Genomic DNA, 26,386 nt, shown 5'->3' on the forward strand with positions numbered 1-26,386 from the left:
CACACACAATCGCTTAAGGAAAAAATGTTTTTCTGCAGCTTGCATTTCAGGTATGCTTTATGTTTTGCTTTCTCTTACAGTCAGATTGCTTTCAGGCTTTGTGTTGACAGAAATGGGGACAAACACTATGCCGCCTGATGCAGTCAAATTCATCTGCATCAATAAGGTCGGAAACAACACTGGAAACAAAACGTGTGAAACTTACAGATAAAAACCAGCAGTTGTCGTTGCCAGAACTTTACCTTAAAAAAAAAAAAAAAAAAAGTAGCAACATTTGAAGTTTTACAGATTGAACTTAAATTTATAGTTAAAATACATATATTTTATTTTGAGATTTCGGGTTATTTGGCTTTAACTGTTAATTTTATTGCACTTTATCTATTTACGTCTGTTGATTTCAAATACAATGCACAATGCATTTTTATAGTCTGTTTGTTTTTAAAGGTGCACTTACACCAATTTTAGCCATTTTATTTAGGTTTTTATAGAGGGGTTTGTTCATGTAACATTTGCCTGATTTTTATTATATTGCACTTTAGTAATCTGTAGATTTCAATTACAATACATATATTTAAAGGCTGTTTTCGCAAAATGAGTTACATACACCAAAATGTATAGTTTTATTTATTTTTATATTGTGACGGGTTTTATAGAGGGGTTTGTCCATATATAATTTGCCTCGGTTTATACAACATAATATTCTTAAAAACATGGTGAAATTTTCTTTTCTTTTTTTTCTGTCTGTTGACAGTATTTTCCCTCTGTAAAAACCTTCAATATGTCAAAAAAAAAAAAAAAAAGTGTTTTAATTTTGTTTTATTTTTTTTTTTTTTGTTGAAAGTATTTTATCTATGTTGTATGCAAATTAGTGCATACTCAATTAGATAATGCACCATTTGCATATTTAAACATTACATTTTAGAAAACTTGTAAAACAAACAATTCGTTTGTTTTTACGTATTCACCTGGCACCAAAAGATGTAACATTAAACCCTAACGTACAAAACTGCAAAATAAAAAAAAAATAAGAAGACAATATTATTTAAATGAAAAAATAAGAAGACAAATTTTGGGAATGTCAAATTCTGTTTTTAAATTGTAAATTATAAGACGTAACTTGATATTTTTCAGTTTCAAAAATGTTACATTTAACAGTACACAACTGTAAAACTACATGAAATGTACCATTAGATCTATTCCGTTTTTCATTCTATTACGGCAATTTACCATTAACCAATAAACAGCATTTTTACAGCCTTTTGCCATTAAAATTACAATAATTTTTTACAGCTATGATTTACCCAAGTATGCAGTGAATACTTAGCCAAAGCATTGCAAGTGCACTGTTGAACAAACTTAACATGCATTCTTGCATTGCTTTTGTGAGAAAAGTACTTCATATTTAAGGTGCTGAAAGAGTTACCTAAAAATGTCTGTGCTTATTTATAAGGTAGCTGCTATAAACAAGTAAACAGTTAAACTAACGTTAACTAACCTATTCAGACGTTTGCTTCCCCGTGACATTTGTTGACCTGAAAGAGAAAACTGAGTGTGGAAGACAGTTTATGCTTTAGTTCACTATAGCGCCTCCTGTGGTGATGTATTTGCGTTTGGATTCACATAAAATGTGTTTTAGGCCAAAGCAGGTTTTGGTGAGTGTCTCTTTCTCACGGAACCTCATAACTAGTAGCGGCCATGGGCCATAGATGGAGAACTTCCCCAACAAGCTCCTCTTTGTCTGTTTGCCACAAACTGATGAAGGAATGCAACTAAAAAAACAACAACAACAACAACCGTGGGATGGGAAAACTGTGCAGTCATGTAAAATGCACCACATTAATTAAGACAATTAGGGGACGAGGGCAATTTGACAAAGGGCATAAAACAAGGTGATGGCAATTCAGTGGAGAAAGAAAGAGAAAGAGACACAGAGTGAGACTCAGATGAGACGATTTCAGGATTCTCAGCTGTGAGAAACATGCATGAAAGAAAAGTGGGGATGAGAGCACAGGATGCATTTATACATGACACAAAAGCTAAAGCTGACAAATTATTTATACTCCATTTTAAGTAATATTGAATATATACTATGTATGTATTAATACAAACTTAACACGTTGCATATTTCCACACAGTAAACCCAGAAACATGAAACATTGCTAAACAGACGGCAATACGAGTTTGCAGTAAGATGCTGCAATGAAGCATTGTTAATACATTCAGAAATGCTGTAAGGAAACAACATAGTTCTTATGCAACACATTCACTTGTTATGGATCGATTGAACAAGACTGAACATGCCTCCTTAAGACGTTCCCCGGGTAGCATTTATCTCTATATGAGGATGAGCATGATCTGAAACAGAATGGTCTGGTTACTCCCGCGAGGGTTTCATTTGTTATGGTTGGTGTGAGAAATTTTGAAAATTATTTGTTTATTTGTTGCGTGGGTAGAGTTTATATTTATTGATGTAGTATGTTAGTATAAATATTTTGTATATTTAATTTAATTTAATTATTAAATCTAAAAAAAAATAGTGTTGACAAGAATATCCCTCAAATAAATACAAACTAATACATTAACACAAAAATGCAAATTTGCTGAAAATTTACTCACCCTCAGGTCTTCCAAAATGTAGATGAGTTTGTTTCTTCATCAGATTTGGAGAAATGTAGCGTTGCATCACTTGCTCACCAATGGATGTGAATGGGTGCCGTCAGAATGAGAGTCCATAAAAGCTGATAAAAAACATCACAATAATCCACAGCATTCCAGTCCATCAGTTAACATCTGGAGAAGTGAAAAGCTGTATGTTTGTAAGAAACAAATCTATCAAGATGTTTTTAACTTCAACCCATTGCTTCTGGCTAAAATATTCATAAAATATTAATTCTGGCTAAAAGAGTTCATAGTCCATAATAACGCTTCCTCCAGTGAAAAAGTCTCTCACATCAAAATCCACACACATATTTGTTTAGAGCTGTTTTGGCTTGTAAACAGTGCTTGATCTGTGCAGATTTCTCTCTGATTCAGACCAGACAACTTTTTGACTGGAGAAAGCAATTTTATGGATTATGAACTCATAATTTAGCCTGAAGCAACAGTTTGAAGTTAAAAACACATTAATGGTGGATTTGTTTCTTACACACATGCAGCTTTTTGCATCACAAGACATTAACTGATGGACTGGAGTGCTCTGGCTTATTGTGATGTTTTTATCAGCTGTTTGGTCTCTCATTCTGACGGCACCCATTCACATACATTGGTGAGCAAGTGATGTAATACTACATTTCTCCAAATCTGATGAAGAAACAAACTCATCTGCATCTTGGATGACCTGAGGGTGAGCGAATTAACAGCATATTGTCATTTTTGGTTGAACTATTTCTTTAATAGAACATTTAAGTCAATTTAATGGGCCTGTTATTCAGTTATTAACTAACAACAGCCCCTGGTGAATTAGATCTCAAAAGCTACTTTGTATGTTGCATTTAATACAAACACACACTACAGCAAACTAGTCTGCCTTGGCTTATCTTAGTCAAAAATCCCAACAAACAAAGGATCAGGTGTTTGTTGGTTAATCATGATGAAGGGTGGATTCAATCATTTGGCCCAGTGGAAGCGAAACAGCCATTAGGCCATTATGTTCTACAATTACCTTTTACAGTGGAGTCGTATAAGTGTCTGGTTTACAGGCTGCATTAGTGTTTCCACCAGCATGCAGTAATGTGCAGTTTTTGCGTGCCACCGAGGAAGTCGGACAAACGAACCTATTGTGCCTGTTGTGTCAAGACTTCTGCTATTATAATATGTATACCTGCATGTCATTATCTCCATTAGGAACACGCTGACCAGGACAAAACCACAAAGCGAATATTATTTCCAAGAACATTCTCCCAAACAATGCGCTCAAACCTGGGAATTAACGTCAATGGTGTATTTGTGCCCTGGACGGCCTGCTCATTACTTCGTATTCAACAGAAGCATATGAGGATGGGACGATCGAATGCTTTTCAAATTGGAAAATGAGGGGAATGTGAAATCACTGGTATTACGTGCTGCTCTTAGTTAAATCTCAGGCAATTCCACGGCTCTGACGGAAAAGATGCGATTCCAGCCATTCCTGAAGACCCTAAATGAGCTTCCCATTCAGAGAAAGGGCTGACTGGAGCTTTAAAAGCATTAGGTATTGACACGAATAATGACTGATCAGGAACGATTTAAAGGATGATCTAATCATCAGGATATTTAAAGCTCTTGAAGAGTGGGATTATAATTCATTTGACATATGAAGTGCACATTATGGTTATTACTTTATCCAATCATATTTTACTACACATTATTATATATGTCTTGATTATTATTATTATTTTTTTAATGATTACAATAATAATCTTAACTGTCTAAATACTACTTATCAGATTTCTAGATGTATAATTACATAACCTAATAACCTAAATATTACTCTAATTAAACACGCTTTTAATATAATTATGTATATAATATATAATTATGGAAATTATACACACATTTTTATATATATATATATATATTACTCTAATTAAACACGCTATATATATTTTAATATAATTATGTATATAATATATAATTATGGAAATTATACACACATTTTTATATATATATATATATTGATTTGTATTATTCTTCTTTATATATAATTACTTTTTAAATAAGATTCATTTTTAAATCATTAGACCTTTTTAATTTTTAAATTATTTAGGATATTTTTTTTTAAGATATTAGACTTTTATAATGAGTAAAATATTTTCATATATTTTATTATATATATATATATATATATATATATATATATATATACACATACATACTCAAGGCTTACTAGACTATATATATACATACTCCAGAATTACTAGGTTGTAAGTAAAGTTAATAATAGGGAAACATGTTAAGTAAATGTAATTTTTTTTTATATAAAATGTAAAATATGTGAAGTAAAACCACTGTCACATATGTTTTTGATTATATTATCAATATTAATATTAGTATGTTAAAAATGAATCAAATTAGTATGTTACAATGACTCATGCAGCTCTAACCAACTCTTTTCATAAACACATTCTTCCTCAACCTGAAGAACTACACGGATTACATCTGGGTTCCTGTATTGATAACTAAACAGCACTTACAGAGCTTTCGAGCACAGCTTCACTTTTCATTGTGCTGAATCAGCAAACAGGAAAACTTTTGGAGGCTTTTGAGAGCGCTGCTTCCCTCTCCTGCCTCGAGTGTCTGTGAACTTGGTGAACTTTGGGCGCGTGCCAGTTCAGCCAAATTAACAGCCCAACCTGACAATGCGAGGATGAATTAAGTGCACAGGCACCGCTGCATTTTACCCTGTGCTGTACAATTAGGGAATAAAACTCCTTTACAAGCCAACAAGCGTAAACAATAAGTGAAGTCGTCCATTTGGCAATCGCTTTCTGTCTGGCACATAATTGTCTGAGAATATAATAGACAGTGAGTCCTGGGGTTTCCTTAATACGGTCAGACAGCACAAGTCCATTAACCTGCAAAAACATGTCTTCTAAACGTTCAGCACAAACACTACAGGACATATGAAGAGTTTTGAAGGAAAATCTATCTATCTAATAAATGATATCTAAATAAATAAATAAATAGATAGATAACTAGCTATTATGAAATAAATTACATGATTATCTATCTGTAAAATAAATTATAAAATATTATTCTATAAAATTATAGAAACAAATTATATGACTTAATATTTATTAAATAAATTTTATAACAACTTACATCAAACAGATAAATTATATACCTATCTATGAAATAAATGATATAGCAACTAACTAATAAGTTAAAAATTTTATTTTTATATATATGTATATTTATTTGTATTATTTTATAAATTATATAATTATCTATGTTATATAACTAACTAACTAACGAACTAACTAACTAACTTACTAACTTTCTACCTATGGAATAAATAATACCTTATAAAACTATCTATGAAATAAACACATTATATAACTAACTAGCTTGCTAACTAATTAACTAACTAGCTAATTAACTTACTATGGAATAAATAACTTATTAAACTATATATTAAATAAACACATTATATAACTAACTAGCTTTGTAACTAACTAACTAACTAACTAACTAGCTAAATAACTAATTAACTACCTATTGAATAAATAATAACTTGTAAAACTATTAAATAAACACATTATATAACTAACTAACTAATTAACTAGCTTACTAACTAACTAACTTACTAACTACTTATGAAATAAATAATTTATTAAAATATCTATGAAATAAACACATTATATAACTAACTAACTAACTAACTAACTAACTAACTAACTAACTAACTTACTTTCTGCCTATGGAATAAATAATACCTTATAAAACTATCTATGAAATAAACACATTATATAACTAACTAGCTAACTAAATAGCTAACTAGCTAATTAACTAACTATGGAATAAATAATAACTTATAAAACTATCTATGAAATAAACAGATTATATAACTAACTAACTAACTAACTAACTAACTAACTAACTAGCTAACTAACCACCTATGGAATAAATATTAACTTATAAAACCATCTATGAAATAAACACACTATATAACTAACTAACTAACTAACTACCTATGGAATAAATAATAACTTATAAAACTATCTATAAACACATTATATAACAAACTAAGGAATAAAATAAATAAATTCTATCATTAACAAACTACCTATCAAAATAAAATAAATTAATTAATCAGATAAGTGGAAAAATTAATTACTTAATTAATTAATAAATTAGTAAAATAAGTGGGAAAATTATATGTTTGTGAAGATTTTTTAAAGGAAACATGAAATCTTCCTCTCGGCTGCAGCTCACAAACCAGTGTTTTTAAAGTTGATGATCTCAGGCGTGACTCCAGAAACACCCGGCAAAATGAGTCACAAGACTGTAGTGAGAATTAAACAGAGCAGAGGGCAAAGATCCTGCCTCACCTCGCTCTTACGTCTGTGTGTGTGTGTGTGTGTGTGTGTGTGTGTGTGTGTGTGTGTGTGATTTGTGCCAAACCACTACCCTCTTATTACAGTGATTTCACTTCTCCAGAGTGGCTCCACTGTGGCTCATCAACCCCCTCCACACACACACACACACACACACACACACACACACACACACACACACACACACACACACACACACACACACACACACACACACACACCACAGCCCCCTGCATGTACCCTGCCATTAGGGCTTCTCTCGGTGAACTCGCCTGGGTCATAAAGTCTGAAGCTTTTTACCACATCATCACATTCTCTCATACAACATCCCCAAATGCGTGTCATCAGCTCTACTCTGTTCTGATTGGCCGACACGAGCGACCCTGAGCTTTGATGTCTCAGGCAGCGGTGAAGAATCAGCGCTTTCAGTTCAGGAGAGTGAATCTAATCTGAATCTGGACACGACATACAGGAAGCTGGACTGCAGTTGGAATTGGAAAAACAGGGAAAGGAATTTACTGAACTGTACATTTACATTTACACTTTTATCCAAAACTTTCTTTAAATTTCAGTTCATTTAAATTCTATTTGTATTTAAATTTGAATAGTTCAATTTCCCATTTGCTGCATCAGTACAAAATCAGATAATACACAACCGTAAAAGACACTAAAATAGAAAATGACAGAAATGCAATTTCTAATGAACTCTTTCTTCAACCTAAATAACCACCGATTCCTCTTTTGTGAAAGACGCCAGTCCAGTCACGTGACTCTAACACACACAACACAAGCACCGCCCCCCGCTCGTATGTGGCGGCCGCAGGTCTGATGCGCAGATCTCGTTAAAGACAGAAAAACACACTGGCTGTTATTGTTGTCGTGGCTGCTAGCGTATAATTTCGAGGGTGGAGTCGGGATCAGGTTTCCCTGCGACTCGCTCAGTGTTTTGTGATGGTTCTATAGAGAGAAAGGAGGCCTGGCCTTGAATGTATTGTTGAAGCAAAGTAATGCAGTGTAACACAAGGAGTGGTAAACCACAGCAAGCCAACACACACACACACACACACACAAACACACACACACACACACACACACACAAACAAACCCAGAGAGACAGCAGTGTGCAAGACACTTTCATGTATTTGTGTGTGAGCTTTGTGAAAAAAAAAAAAAAAAAGTCTGTTTTGGAAAGAATTGTAGTGTTTTGGAAAGTTTTGTGGGGCCCTGAAACTTCCTTCTGTTTTGTTCTGGTTTCTAAATGTCTTTACATTACAAAACATAGACGAGACGGCCTGTTCACTCAAGCTCCATCATGTATGGCCCTATTAAATCAATTTAATTTTTTTCCCAATTTTTTTTTTTTTTCAAACTTCCATTTTTTTTATTCCATTTTTTTTTTCTTTTTAATTTTTGTGGACTCAGTTTTAATGGTTGCATTTAATTTCAGTAATCAAAAAGCATGTCTAATTAACTGAAATCATGAAACTTATACAATTTAAAAATATTTAAATGTAATCATGATTATTTTTTTATTTAACTATGTATTGTGTTTTTTTTTTTATTAAATTTTTTTTTGTTTTTTAAAATTTCTGTGTTTTTTATTTTAATTTTTCTGGATTCCATTTTAATTGCTTAATTACATTTTAATAATTTAAAAACATGTCTAATTAATAAAATTAATACTTTCTTTTTTCAATAATAGGGGCCTATGAAATGTTGTTGTTATTGTTTTTCTTTGTTTTGTTTTAGAATAAATAATACCTTATAAAACTATCTATGAATTAAACATATATTTAATGTGTTTTAATGTTTCTGGTCAAATTAAGGCATAAAACATTAATTGAATTTATGTTTTAATCAAATGAAAATATTTTTTGGCAAACAAAGTGCTGCACAACAGAGGTTTACTGTTTAATTTAAAACATGGAAGAAAAAAAATCTTACTTTTGTTATTATTTTGTGGTTTAATATTCACAGACATGAGTGCATATCGGATCTAAACAAAGCCCCAAATTCTCCAGTACAGGAGATGAGAGTTTTTGTGAACGTTGACATTCACGTGCTCTATCTAGTTGCAATGACAGAGCGGTTTTGCTCTCGTCAGGTTTATGTTTCTGTGCTGCGCGGCAGACACACTTAATGGACCCACAGCTGCTTACAGCTCCACATAAAACCAGAGAAATATATTGGGACTAATAAACTCAGTTACTTATTTCATTTCAAACACACTGACCCAGTAATAACCATTAAAAATATGTTCACCTCACCTCAACGGGACAATGAACAGAGGAACAAGAGAGAGCCACGTGCTGATATGAACATACTGACTAACAAATATGGAGAATTAGAAGCATTACACTGCTGAAAGACTGGATTAAACCAACCTGAGGTTTGGCTACCTGATTTCCTATTAAGAAAAACGTAATTTCTATAGAACCTTTTGAAACAGTGTTTGAAAAGTGCTGTGATTCAACATTATGAAGAAGGAAAACAAAATAGAAGTTGAGAATACAATATATATAAAAAAAATAATAATAAAATAAATAAAAATAAAAAAAAGACTAAAATATAACAAAAATAAGAACATAAAATGCAATGCAAAAATTGAATAAAATGCAGCAAGAAAATAAAATAATACAATCAAATAATAAAATATCTAAAAAAAGAATAAGATTTAAAATAATAAAAAAGAAAATGCAATAAGAGAATAAAATATCTGAAAATGAGACCAAAACAAATAAATAATAATAATTTAAAAATGTAAATAAAATGCATTAAAAAAAGAAATATAAAAAAACCCAGAAAATCAAATGCAACATAAAAATAAAATAATTTTGAAAAATAAGGAAAAAATTTGATGACAACAAAAAATTGCTTAAAAACAAGACAATAAAATGTAATAAAATATAACAAATAATAAGAAAATAAAATACAATAAGAGAATATAATGGGTAAAATCAATATTAAATATAAAATGCAATAAGCGATAAAAATAAAATGCATTGAGACTATAAAATATCTAAAAAAAGGAGAGAATTAAATAAGAAAATAACAAAACAAAAATAAAATGCAAATATAAAACCATTTAAAACCATTTAAAAAATGCATTAAGAGAATAAAATATAACTTGAAAATAAGACAATTAAACGTAACAGATAAAAAGGCAATAAAATATGAAAAAATAAAATAAAGATCAGCCTAGCCTAACACCATAAAACCTAACTGGGCCTTTTCAATTCAGTTCTGAACGGCACACAGTCCTGCCTTGCACAAGCCAAAATCTGACACCAAATAGACTCCAAAGCTCTGTGTGAAATTATCCTTCAAATACTTCATTTTAACCTTTTGCGCTTTCTCTGACCTCTCGAAGCTGTCAGAAAGAGATTGCAAAACAATGAAAGGCAAGAAACACGTTTGATGGTATTGTCTCTGTATTGAAACAGCTCTCACATACATTGTGGTCGACTCCTGCGGAGGTAATTACTGGAACAGAAAGGCACAGGCGTTCACAGTACTCTGCCAGGCCGATAACCTTTGATTCAGATTTAAGGAGCCACAGTCTGGGCAAAGAAAGACATGCTAGAGACCCAAAAGCCTCAGAAGGACGTGTAGCAGATTGCCTAGTGTCAGCCCAGCTTCCTTTCTTTGTCCAGTCCGGCAGAATAAATCTGCAGCCAAACACATAAATCAAAGTGGAGTGGCGTGGATAGTGAATGGACACACGACGTGCCAAGACACCGAGCTCCGAGCACACTGGGGAGCCCACCTTACAGAGCCTGGTCATTCCTTACGGCTTTTTATTAACGCTTCCTGCCATTGTGTTGTACCGCGGACACTTAAAAAGACCGAGCTGAACAGAGCCGCTCAGCAAAACGCATGAAGCAAAATAAAATGCAATAAGAAAAAAATAAAGAAAAAATAATAAAACCAAATGAAAATGGAGAAACTGATGGATAAAATAAAATGCATTAAGAGAATGAAATAACAAAAAATAAGAAAAAATGCAATATGAAAATAATTTAAATAAGGAACTAAAATGCTGTAAGAGAATAAAATTATAATAATAAAAAAAAATAATAAAATCAATTAATAAGTAACATGCAATAAGAAAAAAATAAATAAAAAGCAGTAACAGAATGAAGTAACAAAAATGATGCAATACAAAAATAATTACAAAAATAAGAAAATAAAATGCAATAAGAGAGGGAAGAAAGAAAACCCCACTGCAATAGAAAAAAAAATACGAATTTAATAAAATGCAATATGAAAATACAATCGTAATAAAAAATATGACAATGCAACAAGAGAATAAAATAATTTAAAAAATAAGAAAATAAAATTAAAATGGAGAAACTGAAAAAAAATGAAAGAAAACGGAGCCCTCACAGCAGAAGGAAAATTAAAATGAAATTTAAAAAGTAGATAATAATATAATAATCTAAAAATAGATAATAAATAGTTAAAAGAAATAAGAAAAGAAAATACAATACAAAAATAAAATAAAAATAAAAATAAAAAAATACAATAAAAGTATGAAATAAAAAATATATAAAATGAAATTTTACAAAAGTAAATTATGAAAAAAAATAAAAACAGAAATAACATGCAATAAGAGAATACAATTATTAAAAATAAAATGGAATAAGAGAATAAGATGTAACTTAAAAAAGATGAGCCTGACCAGTGTAGCCTAACTTAGGCAGTTAAGACCAGCAAACCAAACAACACAACCCTGCTTTACACAAGCTAAAATCACTCGGGTCAGAACCAAAAGCTCTAGTGTGAAACTGCCTTCCAAACATGAGTGTCCTTGCCATTGGCTCAATTCATACGGCTTTTTATTAACACTTCCTGCTATTGTGTTGTACGGTGGGCACTTAAGCACACTGGGCCAAACGGAGACTGGATGAAGGAAGGTTTGTTTGGACGTGACGTGTCAGATTACCTCCGGGTGTCTGGGTGTTCGCTCTCAGTCATGGTCTTACCTGAGCGTCACAGTCTGGAGGCGGGTGGACCGCACCCTCACCCCAGAGACAACAACCCCTGCCCTGTAGTTAGACGGCAAATTAAACCACACCCGTCTGTGGACACATTTAGGACATCTAACAGCCTTTTATATCAAACTGCTTGTCTGAAGACTCCACTGGATCATCCTGTCTTGGTTTATTTAACAATAATGACCAGCAGAATGTACACTAGGCCTTTATGTTACACAACTGACATTTCTGACACAATGGGTGGCAATTTTGTTTATTTTTTTTTTCTCAGGCAATAAAAAGAGTTCCAAAAACAGAAGTAGGAATTCTGGGATTCTTTGTAGTGAACACAGACAAGTGGTGTGATGCAAACAGTGAACTGTTCTTCTGGAATGCAGCTTGTCTGATTAAATTAAAGGACTGGAACTAACAGGTAGGAATGAATGTGTTTGTAAAGGCATGAATAATGACTTCAAAATGAATAATGAACACTCCCAAATTTGTCTGATAGACTGATTATCCAACATGCACAAATAAATTGAGCTGAGAATGAATTAAAATGCAATTAAATTCCTGAACTTAGATGAATAGATAGACAGACCGAATGAAAAAACAAACAGTAGATAGACAGACAAACAGTCAAACAGACAGACATACAGACATTAAGAACAACCAACAGACAGACAGACTGAATGAATGAACAATAGACAGACAGATAGAATGACAGACAAGCACAGACAGAATGAACAAATTAACAAATTAACAAACAAATGATAGATAGACTGAACAAAAAACAGAAAATAGATAGACAGACTATTAGAAAGAACAAACAAATGAAAGAATGAATGAATGAACGAACGAACGAACGACAGACAGACAGAATGAACAAACAAACAAATGATAGATAGATAGGGTAGATGTGTAGAATGAGATAGTTGATCGAACAATAGATAGAATGATGGACGGACGGACAGATGGACAGACAGAACAAACAAATGACAGACAGAACAAACAAACGTTAGACAGACAGAACAAATCAACAAACAAATGCTAGAAAGATGGAAGACAGAACGAACAAACGAAAAAAAATGATCAATGAATGAACAAATGAACAAACAAACAAACAAATGACAGACAGAGAGACAGACAGAACAAATGAACAACAGACAGAACGAACGAACAAACAAACAAACAAACAAACACTTGACTGACAGACAGACAGACAGACAGAGTGAATCAAACAAATGACCAAACAATGACCGAGCAAATTAACAAACAAACAAACAAACAAACAAACAAACACTTGACTGACAGACAGACAGACAGACAGAGTGAATCAAACAAATGACCAAACAATGACCGAGCAAATTAACAAACAAACAAACAAACAAACAAACAAATGACGGACGGAAGGACGGATAGATAGATAGATAGATAGATAGATAGATAGATAGAATGAACAAACCATCAAACAAATGATAGATAGACAGACAGACATAACAACAGACAAAACAAACAGACAATAAATAGACAGAGACAGACAGAATGGACGAAAGAATGACAGACAGAAAGACAGATCAAACAAACAAACAAACAAATAATAGATAGATAGACAGTCAATTATGGAAAATTATGTAAAAGTCTTGAAAATGTACTTAGTGAGTACACTTTTTCTGCTCAGCTCTTGAATATAGAGGTTGGTCTTTTGGAGTGTAAGATTTCTAAAATGATTAAAAATATATATCCTTATCCAGAATGACTAGACAAGTCAGCTAATGTAAAGGTCATAAGGTGAAATCCAAGCTACAGTATAATGCAGTGCCACGTATGAGGAAACTCAGCATGACTCAAATGATCCCAGAAATGCACCTTTCAGGTTGTACAGGAACAATAAACCAAAAAACACTGAGTCCTTCAACTTAACTGCCACAAACGGAATTCCATAAATTCTGTAGAAAATAGACAAACATTTAACCCCATGTTCTCACGTCGTTTCTTTAACAATCATTCCCTCAAAGGGAATTATTTACAGCTGAGGAGGGAACAAGAGGGAAAACCTGGAAAATTCAAGACATTTGTTTTAGTTTAGAGCAACGGTTCAACTCGGATGTTGAGATGACATGTCAGTTCTCGTCAGACGGCGAGACTAGCGCTGTAATAAACCATGAAGAGAAGATGTGTGCGTCGCAAAATGCTGCGTGAGAGTTTGTTTACGTGTTAAGAGCCTTCAAATGTATACATGCCAGTGCGTGTAAACATGTGAGAGCATGTGTGAATGTACACGCGTCTTTACGCCGTCTGGGTCGATCGAGCTCTGACTGAAGCCTAAACACAGCTCTGTGCTTCAGCAGGTGTGGAGCACTCGCTAATGCCTTTCAGATGACGCGTTCACAAACAACTTTACGAAAAGTCACATTTCAGAACGCAGAAAACACAATCAGGCGGATTTTCCAGATTTTTTCCAGTGCTCGACCGGTGACATTTTAGCTGTCGCTTCCGCTTTACGGGAAATCAAAAGGCAGGTTTGACACATCTTGATTTACTGGAAAAACCACGCAAACCGCCGTAACGTGGACGACATCAATTTTAACGAATGCAATCTCTCAAATGCCCTGCTTTTGCTGAATCTCCTGCTTCTTAGATGTTCCTCCAGAGAAAAAAAAACACCCCAGTAATCTCAAATCTGTCTCCTCTAGAGTTTCAGATCTCAAAAATGTCTCAAACTGTGCTGGGGTTTAACAAGATACCAATGTCTGTAATCAAAAGTCAGAGATCTCAATATGAACTAATTAAAGCAAAAGGTGCTTCAACAAAACACTGACCCTTTTTCCAACTCAGTGATTGTGTTTTTATTTAATTATTTTTTTTCTGACATGTTAGTGCAACTTATACAGTAACATCCAAGTGAAAGATAGAACACAGAGTAAACACAACTGGATAAAACAAAAACTGTGTAATTCTTTATTTCAGGCTGTAAAGCAACAAAATGTGATTATTTTAAAGGGGCCTTATTATTTTCTATACCCACTGTATAAGAAAGTTCAAAAGCAGCATTCAGTTGAAGCAGAAAGCTATTGTAACATTATTAATGACTTAATTGTTGGGATTATTTTTTCTAGTTTTAAATTTAAAACTACATTTAAGCGAGTTAGTCTAAAACAACAACAACAACTAAAAGACAATTCATCAACAGAAAAATAATAGACATTTTGTCTGAAAACATGTTTTGACAGCCTTCAGTATCATTTTATTTTTACTTATTATTAAAAAACATTTAAAGTCTCACAAAGTATAAAAGAGCATCTTCTGCGGCTGATGAAAACACACGGCTGTTCAATATTCATTGGAAGCCATACGTACTTTCTTAAGCTCATTGAAAAGCCATTTCCAGCCCCTCTGGAGGAGTCAACCCCAAACTCAGGCTTGTTATTCTTGAAACATTTTTCAGTGGGACGGCAGACAGCGAGATAACATGCAGCGTCAAGGATACTCATCCATCTTCATGAGGACTGGAGCTCAGAGAGCTGCGTGTCACGCCGTTTGTTGCCATGTGTGTCTCTATCAGGGAGTATAAATCAATGTCTGCCCCGCAAAACTCTGAACACATTAACCACAACTTACTCACTGAGCTGCCAGTCAGACAGCATACATCCAAACGCTCGCCATAGGAGAAGAGCAATGTTTCCATGCTAATGACAGCGCCGAAATAAAGACAGACGAAGAGAGAAGAGAGTGAGATTTATAGCTGTTCAAGCGTTTTAATATTCATCGTGTTTCACTGTTGGAGAGATTATCAAGTTAAAATTAAATTTTTAAGACTTTTTTATCAGACTGACATTTATTTAGACATATACAAAATAAAACAATATATGTATATTTAAAATATAAAAAATATATATAATGTTTTTATAATAATAGTAATAATAATAATTATTATTATAATTATTATTATAATTATTATATGGTATTATTTACCATACATAAAAATATTTGGAAAAATATAAATGCTAATAAATAAATATATAAAAATAATATATAATATATAAATAAAAATATATCTTAAAAATGTACACAATATAATAATAATAATACATAATAATTAACTACTTATAAAATCTATTATTTGGAGAGACTGAGGCATGATGTTCTCAAAAGCTTTATCTGACTTGAGATAAAGATAAATAAATATATTTACATAATAATATAGTATTAAATTATTTATAAAAATGTAATATTTTATAAATATAGAAATATAAACGTTTTATATAATATGCTCTCATATACTGAGAATATCAATATGATAACATTTTATCAGACTTAAATAAAAAATGAATATGTAAATAAATATATAATCTAAATTGTACTGAATTATGCATAAAATATAATATTTGAAGAGATTATCACAATAAGTAGTCTCTATAATATAATATAATATAATATAATATAATATAATATAATATAATATAATATAATATAATATAATATAATATAATATTTGAAGATATAATCATGTCCATGAATTCTATCTATCATGTCTATCGGAGTAGAATTTATTTTTAGTTTTTCCTCAGATGTTGCTCAGGAGAATTCATGTTGTTCTCAAAAACAACTACTAAAGTTTATGAGGAGAAATAAATAATTGACACAAATGATCTAATAGTTGCCATCTTGCAAGAACGTGACGTTAAACGAGTTCAAATTGAGATCTCAGATTATGATCTAAATGCTGAAACTCTGGAGGAGACACATGCGACACAGCAGGCTTCTTGTAGGATCTTGTGTTTATTGCTCCAGCGAGAGGTGATGCAGCACGTATGATCCAGATGTGTGTGTTGATGTGTGCGGGTCACTCAGTTCACCCACCTGTTGCCCTCAGGCTTCAATCGAGTGAAAACCACCATCGGCTTGTCACGACAAGTCTCTCTCTCGCTCCCTATCACTCTCGTTCTGCTTCCTCCGCAGTCAAAACATCAAACGAGATCGCATCTCTACACTTACAAAACCAAAAACTTCCTCTGACAGCTTCACCAAACTGAAGTACAAACTCATATCCCAATTCACAATATCATCGTGACCCTGAGAATGAAACAGGCATTTTTTATTTTACTTTTTTGTGCTGCTGGCCCTTTAAGATGTCTATATAAATGTCTGTTTAAATGTGAAATGAACAACAAAAATGCTGTCTAGTCGGGGTTTGCTACATCCTTCAATAACAGCTGAAATCTGTCACTCAAACTGAATTGGTGGCTGTCGTATGGTTGTGAATGTATGAAACTATAAGAGACTACACAGTGATTCATCCCAGGTATATCAACACAAAATAACTCCAATCAGTTTATCATATGCATTTATTTAAGTTGCTGCATGATAAGCTTCATACATGTACGTGACTGTCCTGTCTGGGTGTATTTTGTGATAAAGACTGTCCATGATCTGCTGTAACAGCACCAGTGAGACTCACATCAGATACACATTCACTGGAAAATCTTCAGAGCGTCTACTGAGATTCATTTTACAGATTTGCCATCACATTATGTCTAAAAAAATCCTCAAATCTCACTTGCGATCACAGTCCGGCTTCATCCACAAACACAAACACTGTCTGTGCTGCACGATCAGATCGCAACTAAACGATTAGGCTTTCAACCCGAGGACTCGGAGACCATCAGTGACAGAGAAGGAGTTAACTGAGGCTTATGGTTTATGATATGTGAAATCTCAGCACTCTCTGAGCTCGCTCGCTCAGTAGAACGTGAACTAACGGTTATAGAAAGCCACATTCTGTTGACTAATTCAGATTAAAAGTCTATATTGTACCTTATCTTCCAATCGGATGAGCCGGGCTCCCACCGTATAGTGTTCCTTATCCACACCTTTCTCTAAAATCACAACAAAGAGAAATAATAAGTCAGTTAGAAGTAATTGTTTTCTGTATGTAGAAGTCAAAAGCCGATGCTAATAGTGTTTTATTGAAACACCCTAGTTTTTTTTTTTAATTGGAAGTCCATATTCATTGTTACTTTTTTTTTTTTTTTTAATTTTGCAAGTATCATTTTTTTCCTGTATCTTCTAGACTTTAATATGTAGATGACCTCTAATTGGCATCTAACATCAGAGTAAATTATTTTCAGTGGGTAAAGTATGCTGTATATTGAATTATTAATTATATGTAAATATGGGAGCAGGGCACAACTGCACATTTGCCCAAACAAAAGCCTTATAACAAGCTTGTGCTTGGAAAGTTGAAAACTCACCATATCTATCAAAAAAAAAAGTGTTTTTTTGTTCTTCTAATTATTATTTATACATGTAATAATGCTCACTTATTAATTAGGCTGTTTTGGGTGGATTTATCATATTTTTTAACATAATTTATTTTTCTCAAAATTATTATTTTTAAATATATTTTCATATAAAATTGTAATATTATGTCAAATTCACTTTAAAAAAAAATCTGCATTTTTTTTTTTTTCATTTTTATTCATGCAGATAGTTAATTGAAAATGTGCTTAAGTGGAAGATTTCTGCCATTTGGTGGAAAACAAACACTTTTAAACTGAAAAAGGCATGATACTATAACCACATCAGTCATGGGCTTAACTGACCAATTGGATTTATATTTAGACATTATAAAATCACTTTTTGTCAAAGCTCAGCACTGTTTTGTACTGAAGAGTGAAGTATCAAGAGTTCTCAAAAACTCATCAGATCACTGACTCGTGAAAATGGTGATTTTCTGCCAAAGGTGTCTAGTTTGCATCTCCTCAGTTTCTGTTAAATGTAAAACAAATCTTCTCTATTCATCTTGGTCTTTTCAAGTTGCTGAATTATTCCTGATTATGTAAATAAGGGAGGTTTGTGTGTTAATGTAATAGATGTGATGTCTGTATTCAGATGCATGAATTCTATTAGCCAATCACGGGTTATTTAATATATAAGTGACCTCTGATTGGCTAACATCTGCATAGTGACATAAATTATGTTCAAAGTGGGTAAAGTTACTGTATTGAATTATTGCATGGTAATGAGATGGGCGTGAAGTCATAATTATGATGGTTTCTGTATTTGCATGTACTGTATTTCCATTATTATTAGGTCATTTAATATGTAAAAGATTGGCTAACATCTGTAAAGAGACTTAAGTTATGTTCAAAGTAGGTAAAGTTGCTGTATATTGAATTTTTATTGTTGCATGTTAATGAGATAGATCACGGAAGCATTTCAGTATGATTTTGTGCTTATTTGTTGTGCTTTATTCATGCATTTTGAATGTGTATTTGATGTGGGAATGTTTTCCTTTACCTGGCAGGAATATTCCCGGTTTTCCCAACGTGTTATCCAACCTGCGAGAGGAAAAACAGCAGGAAACTGTGAAATGCACAGCAATTGTTTGGAAATCCATTGGATTTGTGGGAAGGAGTCTCACCTTCTCTGGAGCTCTTTGATGCGGACCATCATGTTCAGGTGGCCTTGGGAATACTGCTCGATCACGTCCCGCACGTCGTACGGTTTCCTCGCTTGCTGCGACAGAGACGGCATCCATCAGAGCCATTGTCATCGCAGGCGACTATAATTCGGGTCCCCTGGGCTTCAACTTCCACGCTTTGTTATTATAGCTCAGTTTAACTCAATAACAACAACAGCAAAGGTATGCAACGTGTTTGTGCATATTTATTATTAATTTCAGTGTAGATCACTGTTTTTGAATCGCTTTGGTTCCTCTTTTGTAAGTCACTTTGGATAAAAGTGTCTGCTAAATGCATAGATGTAAATAAACTGTTTTTGTAACTTCTTAACTAGTATGAAAACTAAAGTAATTTTCTCTGTAATTTTAAAGAATTTTTATTCTTATTTTAGTGCAGATTTATAGTTTCAATTTAGTTGTTGTGCAATTCAAATGAAAAAAAAAATAATTACTTTCCTTTTAGTATTTTTTAAATTTCTAAAATTTTGAATTTCCTTTTAGTATTTTAGAACGTTTTACTGTAGTATCCCTGGGATGGTGAAAATAATTACAGTGAAATTACAGTTTTTCTCATTTGCTAAGACACACTAAATGAAACTGGGATCCGCTTGATCTTCATCATCACATTATTAGCACAGCAGAAGTCTTCTCTTGCAAATGTTTTAACACTTTTTCATTTGTTTCACACATTTTTTCACACCCTTTTTCAAAACAGTTACCACAGATCTCATTGAAAGGCCCCAAACTCTATTGGATTCACTGTGTTGAACAAAAAGAAAAAAATCTATTCACAGCTGATAGAAACTACTTGCATAATTATAAAATCTCTATGCACCTGTGTGAAACTCATTTGCACAACTCTTCAATCAGCAATCAGTCCTCATCCATCTGTAAAAGATGCCACCTCTGTGTTGCTATTTGCAAGCATGGATCAAAAGAGGCCATAGGCACGGAAGGAGAGTAAGAGGCCATGGCAGAGGGGCCCGAGGAAGAGGAGTTTGTATGCGTGGTGGAGGGTGCTGCAGCAGCAAGAGGACAAAATCGAGCTCAAGTTTCAAATGAAATTCGGGCAACATTATTGACCATGTCATCAATCATGGCTTGTCCTTTAGAAAGGCTGGACAAAGGGTCCAGCCCATTCTGAGTCGGAGCACTGTGGCATCTATTGTCAGGCTTTTTCGGAATGAGAACAGGTAATTCACAGTGTTACTGTAATGTATACCACTGTGTATTTCAGCTTTACTGTATTGCCCTGTTAGCAGAACAAACTGTGTCTACAGTAATGCAGATTTTTATCAATCCCATTTATGTGACTGTCATACTTTTTGCTTTTACTTTATAGAATCCACACATTGCCACACACTGGTGGCAGAGCAAAGATATTTAGTATTGAACAGTAGTCTGCCATTGTAGATATGGTAGTGGCAAACAATGCAATCAGACTGCGTGAAATCCAGGCAGCAGTAATTGCAGATCAGGGAGCATTTAGAAATATAAACAGTGTGAGTTTGGCAACTATAGATCGAGTCCTTAAACGAAACCTTGTCAGAATGAAGCAGCTGTACAGAGTTCCATTTCAAAGAAACTCTGACATCGTAAAGGAGGCACGATTCCAGTATGTGCACGTACAGATTTTTTTTGTAATACCTTGTTTACCATAGCTACATGCGACTGGAATAATTTGCTTTATGAATTTGCTCTTTCTCTTAGAGAATAATGGAGCTTGAAGCTGAAGGGGCACATCACAAATTCATTTTTGTGGATGAAGCCGGCTTCAACCTCTGTAAAGTGAGGCGACGCGGGAGGAACATCATTGGGCAGAGGGCCACTGTCACAGTGCCAGGTCAGAGGGGTGCCAATATCACCATGTGTGCTGCCATCTCCAATGATGGAGTCCTTTGCCACATACCAACTATTGGCCCATACAATACAGAACGCCTCATCACATTTCTTGATGCATTGAAAGAATTACTGATTACACCCGAAGAGAGAGGGCTGTTGAGGCCTGGCATGACTCTGTATGTCATAATTTGGGACAATGTGGCTTTCCACCACTCTCGCCTTGTGAATGAATGGTTTGCAGCACAGCCTCGTATTATGATACAATTCCTCCCTGCATACTCGCCTTTTCTGAACCCAATCGAGGAGTTCTTCTCTGCTTGGAGGTGGAAGGTGTATGATCACCGGCCATATGAGCAGATGCCCCTCCTGGAGGCAATGAATGCTGGTTGCCTGGCAATAGGTGCAGAGGACTGCCAGGGATGGATACGCCATGCAAGGAGGTATTTCCCTTGGTGCATTGCAAGGGAAAACATTCAATGCGATGTTGATGAGAACCTGTGGCATAATCGTCAAGAACGAATGGACTAAATGTGAAAGATAAAATGTATATATCTTTCTTTTTTTTCTTTTTTTTTAAAAAGGTATTTCCACCCATAAGTTTCCTTTGGTAGCTTTTTTTTTTCCAGTATCCATCTGAGTTTGTAAAGTATCATATTTCATATTGATGGCTGCATTTTGTATTTTGTTGTCCATTGTGTAATGATTGATTGAAAGAATAAATTAATTTGACCACAAGTTGTGGTGTTTGATGGAAATATTTGCTTATGTTGCATGTTTTTAATGTTTTGTGAGTGTTAGAGCATTTTGCTAACAAAATGAGTCATTTTGGCCATTGAGCTTCATTTTATCCTGTGTGTTAACGGTTTTGAAAATGTGATGTCAGATTGGGCAAATGTGTTTAAGCAATCGAGAAAAACTGTAAAAAATGAAAAACAAAAAAATTGCATATAACAAAAACAAACAACAATAATATATATATATATGTTATATATATGTATATATATTATTATTATTATTATTATTATTATTATTACTGTTTTCCTGCTTTATATATATATATATATGAAACTTCACTTGATCATTAATTCTGACACACAAAATAAAAGTACCTGAAATTTCCGTCGAGCCACAAAATATTGCATCCGTCTTATGACCTTGATGCCAGATCTGTGCGCGTGGGAAAGTCTGTGGGGAACAAAATAAACAAACACACACAGCGTCAAAAAACACAAAGCAGGCCCGCTGTCAATGTGTGTGTGTGTGTGTACGTGGCAGTTAAACCTGGCGACGACAACAACCGACACACACACACATTCACATAAACACACAGATACTCTCTAAGGGAGGGCACTTGGGTTTTTTTGTCCCAAACACCCTGTTATTTCCAGCGTAACGCTGCCCTGCCAAAGCTTCTACCCAGAAATCCACACAGCAGCAGCAGCAGCGTTCACTGTAAACAGGTCACAGTGGAACAACAAAACTCATTTCTGCTGCTCAAGACTAGATAAAAACCTAGACCTTCTGCAGACAAGCATCTCAAACACACGTCTGCAGTCGAAACGGCTTAGTTGAAGAGCTCGTCTAGTCTGTTATCAGTGACCCCGACGATGACCTTTGCCATCAAAATCCTAGTAAATCCACAACACAGTCTAACGAGAGTGTCTTAAAGGAACAGGTCATCCATTAAGAGAAAACCTGAATCATTCACTCACACTCATGTCCTTCTAGTCCTGTATGGCTTTCGTTTTCATCGTATAAGCATCTATATTTATGATACACATAGATGAAAGTAATTCGGGTTTGGGCTGAGGAAATGATGACAGAATTTATTTTTGGGTGTACTGTCCCTTTAAGGGTGTGTGTTCAGTGTGTGGGTCGTGGCCGGGTGTTTGTTAAGTGGGCTGATCAGTGTGCGATGGCCACTTAAATCGCTGTACATTCCAGCACACGTCAGACAGGAGAGCGGACGACAGTACAAACACTCTTGTGAGTGGAGAAAACATTCAGAAGAGGGTGTCACTTCCTCCTGATAACAACCAAACAAAGACATGCGTCACAAACACGTCATGAGACGTCATTCCAAACCCAGCTGACTTCTGTAATACATGTAGCTCTTTTGTATATAATAGGAAAACAGGAACAGTAAAAAATAATAATAATAATAATAATAATAATAAAATACATATAAATACACTTTATGTATGATAAATTATAAATAGCTAATTATAGTATATAGTACATATTATATATGATCACATTTATAACTATATAATTATATTACATATCTAAAGAGGTTGTCACTTCCTCCTGATGAATAAATAAAATATATATATATATATATATATATATATATATATATATTATATATATAGATGTATATAATAGGAAAATAAAATATGTAATAGAAATGCAAAAAATTACTACATAATACATAAAATAGCTATATATATAAAAATTGTCACTTCCTCTTAATATTAATAATTAATTATATTATTAATTATAATATTATAAACACATAATAACATTAATATATATATATATATATATATATATATATATATACACACACACACACAATAAACAAATAGTTATAATATATAGCAAATTATAAAAATAGTAATAGTAATAATAATAAAAATAAATAATAATATAAATAAAAAAATATTGTATATTGATAATATCTATCTTGATATGTGTGTGATGTGTGTATATATATATATATATATATATATATATACACACACACAAACTATAGAAATTATAACAATAATAAATAAGTAATATATTACATAAATAGATAAAAAAAAATATCTAGTTATTTATTACTTTTTTTTTTACATATATATAATTAGATTTTTTTGTTGACTTGAAATGACTTGGGCCCGTCACACACACTCTGTGCCATCGAGTGTCCAACAAAAGAGGCCGACGTGTTGATTCCTTTCAGCTTGAGTCTGTCGTGATAAAGCTCTCTTTGCTGTCACTGATCTACAAAACACAAATCACTTCCCTCTGCCGCGGCCTCCAGCGCTCCATCCCTGTCCTCAAACACAGATGATGTCTTAATTAGAGGTGGGGACAGTCGGACAAAAGCTCCCAGCAGTCCCAGCGCTGACACAGACCATAAAACACACAGATCAAAGCCCCTTCAAACGCCCACCGTCCTCCCTCCTCGCAGGAAATGCATGTGAACAATATGAAAACATCCATGCATGTGTGTGTGTGTGTGTGTGTGTGTGTGTGTGTGTGTGTGTGTGTCTCAGATCCCAACATGATTGGGAAAGAAAACACATGCCCTCAAAACATGAAACACATGCTGTTTAATCACGAAACTGCCTCCTCGCATTATAGCGGCACACGGACACATGCAGGATAACACACGCCTCGCAACATGCCTCGCACATGTTCATATTCCATTCTACACATGCAAAAGATTTCACGCGATTACTGAGCAACACAACTACTATTGGCAAGCGTCACGATTACTAGTGTTGATGTGATCGAACCTCAAACTCATCCTGCAGCGTCTGTGTTAAAATCTGGTTCTTTTCCAAAGTTTCCACACCTTATTTATCACTGAATCACTATAATGACCTTTTTAGTCGTTTACAGCATAGTTTTGATCAATTTAGTTTTTAAAGTTTAAATTAGATGGGTAAAGAAGTTAGTGGGTTCGATTCTTTGGTTTGTTTTTCACTATAAGTTGCTTTGGATGAAAGCGTTTGCCAAATGCATAGATGTAAATGTAAATTCAAAAAGATTTACTAATGAATCTTTCAGAACATTTTGAAAACCAATTCTTAGAAAAGAACTGAATCACATATACAGTAACTATGGGTTTCCAACAAGTTTTATTCTACATGACAGCTATATTTAGCCTACGAAATATTTTAGAGCAAAGATGTTTATTCATTATAAACAGTTTCCTGATTTTTCTATTTGCATGGAACTTGTGTTTGCATTTTTTTTTTGGCCCAAAACCGTTTGTCCCCGCCCACAGCAAAATCTCATTGGTCCACAATGCTGCACATTAAACCTGAAGTATGTTGTGATTAGCTGTGATTTTCTTGCTTAGTATTTTGCTCTGAACGAGCACTGAAAAATGTTGTATTGGACTGAAAACTGTTAGAGATGTTAGTCTGTTTCAGACCTGGGTTACTATAGTTAAACAATTAAAAAATAAAAAAATAAAAAAATAAAAACATCAAATTAAATTAAACAAAATTTTATATAAAAAAAGAAATAAAGTAAAATATAAAAACCCTTAAACTTGTTTTATTTTAGCAACATTTCTCATTTTATTTATTTTTTTTATTTAACTTGATGTACTAAAATCAGGGTTACTGTAGTTAACTAAAACTAAAATTTAAATAAAAATAAAACCATTTAAAAAATTTAATTAGTTAAAACATTTTAACAGAGTTTAACTCGATGTATTGAATAACTAATACTAAAATTCAAATACAAATGAATAAAAACTAAATAGACATTATTTTAAAAACTACAAAAAATTATAACACAACAAAATTACTAATAGAAAATAAAAACAAATGTAAAATATTAATAAAAACTATAATAGTATCTCAATGCTAAAATAACACTAAAATAACAGACTAAAACTGAAATATAAATAATAAATAATATATAGACATATTTTTAAAAAATTAATAAAAATGACAAAAACAACCAAAATCACCAAAACTTTAAAGAAAATTAAAACGAAAATATAAAATAAAACAAAAATGATTTCAAAATATGAATGAAACTATAATGGTGCTTCAGATTTATTGTGACTCGCCTGCTCCATTTCTACATACAGTTTTAATCTCACAATTCACACGCTGCAAGTTAACTAAAGTGGTTTAAATTCAGTCAAGCAACTTGTTTGAAAGTTAACTATAAGCTACGGACACAAAACAGCAAACTACACTGATTCAGCATAAAGGAACAGTTTGCTCTCGAGCTTATTGTGGTGTGTTTTACATTATGCATGGATGCATATTAAATCATATTTCACTGACTGGTGGTGTTCGGCACATAGATGATTAAGATTATGTTGAGTTAAAGAA

The 26,386-nt window shown here is 33.2% G+C and overlaps 2 protein-coding genes across 3 annotated transcripts in view; one reads left to right on the top strand and one right to left on the bottom strand.

Moving 5' to 3' along the window:
- The window catches only part of LOC122135528 (potassium voltage-gated channel subfamily KQT member 1-like), a 143,385-nt gene that overhangs the window by 28,936 nt on the left and 88,063 nt on the right, over positions 1-26,386 (bottom strand). Inside the window, exons 15-18 of the mRNA XM_042714992.1 lie at positions 22,427-22,502; positions 19,437-19,531; positions 19,313-19,353; positions 17,828-17,889 (exon numbers count right to left, since the gene is read on the bottom strand). Of these exons, the coding sequence (XP_042570926.1) occupies positions 17,828-17,889; positions 19,313-19,353; positions 19,437-19,531; positions 22,427-22,502 (274 nt within the window). The remainder of the gene's footprint in view (positions 1-17,827; positions 17,890-19,312; positions 19,354-19,436; positions 19,532-22,426; positions 22,503-26,386) is intronic.
- LOC109080075 lies at positions 20,550-21,924 on the top strand. Of its 2 annotated transcripts, XM_042714989.1 has the most exons (3): positions 20,550-20,668; positions 20,818-21,090; positions 21,186-21,923. In XM_042714989.1, exon 3 carries the CDS (start codon positions 21,192-21,194, stop codon positions 21,843-21,845), a length of 654 nt encoding a protein of 217 aa, XP_042570923.1. In that variant the 5' UTR covers positions 20,550-20,668; positions 20,818-21,090; positions 21,186-21,191; the 3' UTR covers positions 21,846-21,923. The 2 variants fall into 2 exon arrangements, with proteins under 2 accessions (XP_042570923.1, XP_042570924.1); XM_042714990.1 differs by lacking the exon at positions 20,818-21,090 and having other exon boundaries at positions 20,556-20,668; positions 21,186-21,924.

The sequence above is a fragment of the Cyprinus carpio genome, chromosome A25 (genome assembly GCF_018340385.1).
Source record: "Cyprinus carpio isolate SPL01 chromosome A25, ASM1834038v1, whole genome shotgun sequence".
NCBI classification, from domain to species: Eukaryota; Metazoa; Chordata; class Actinopteri; order Cypriniformes; family Cyprinidae; genus Cyprinus; species Cyprinus carpio.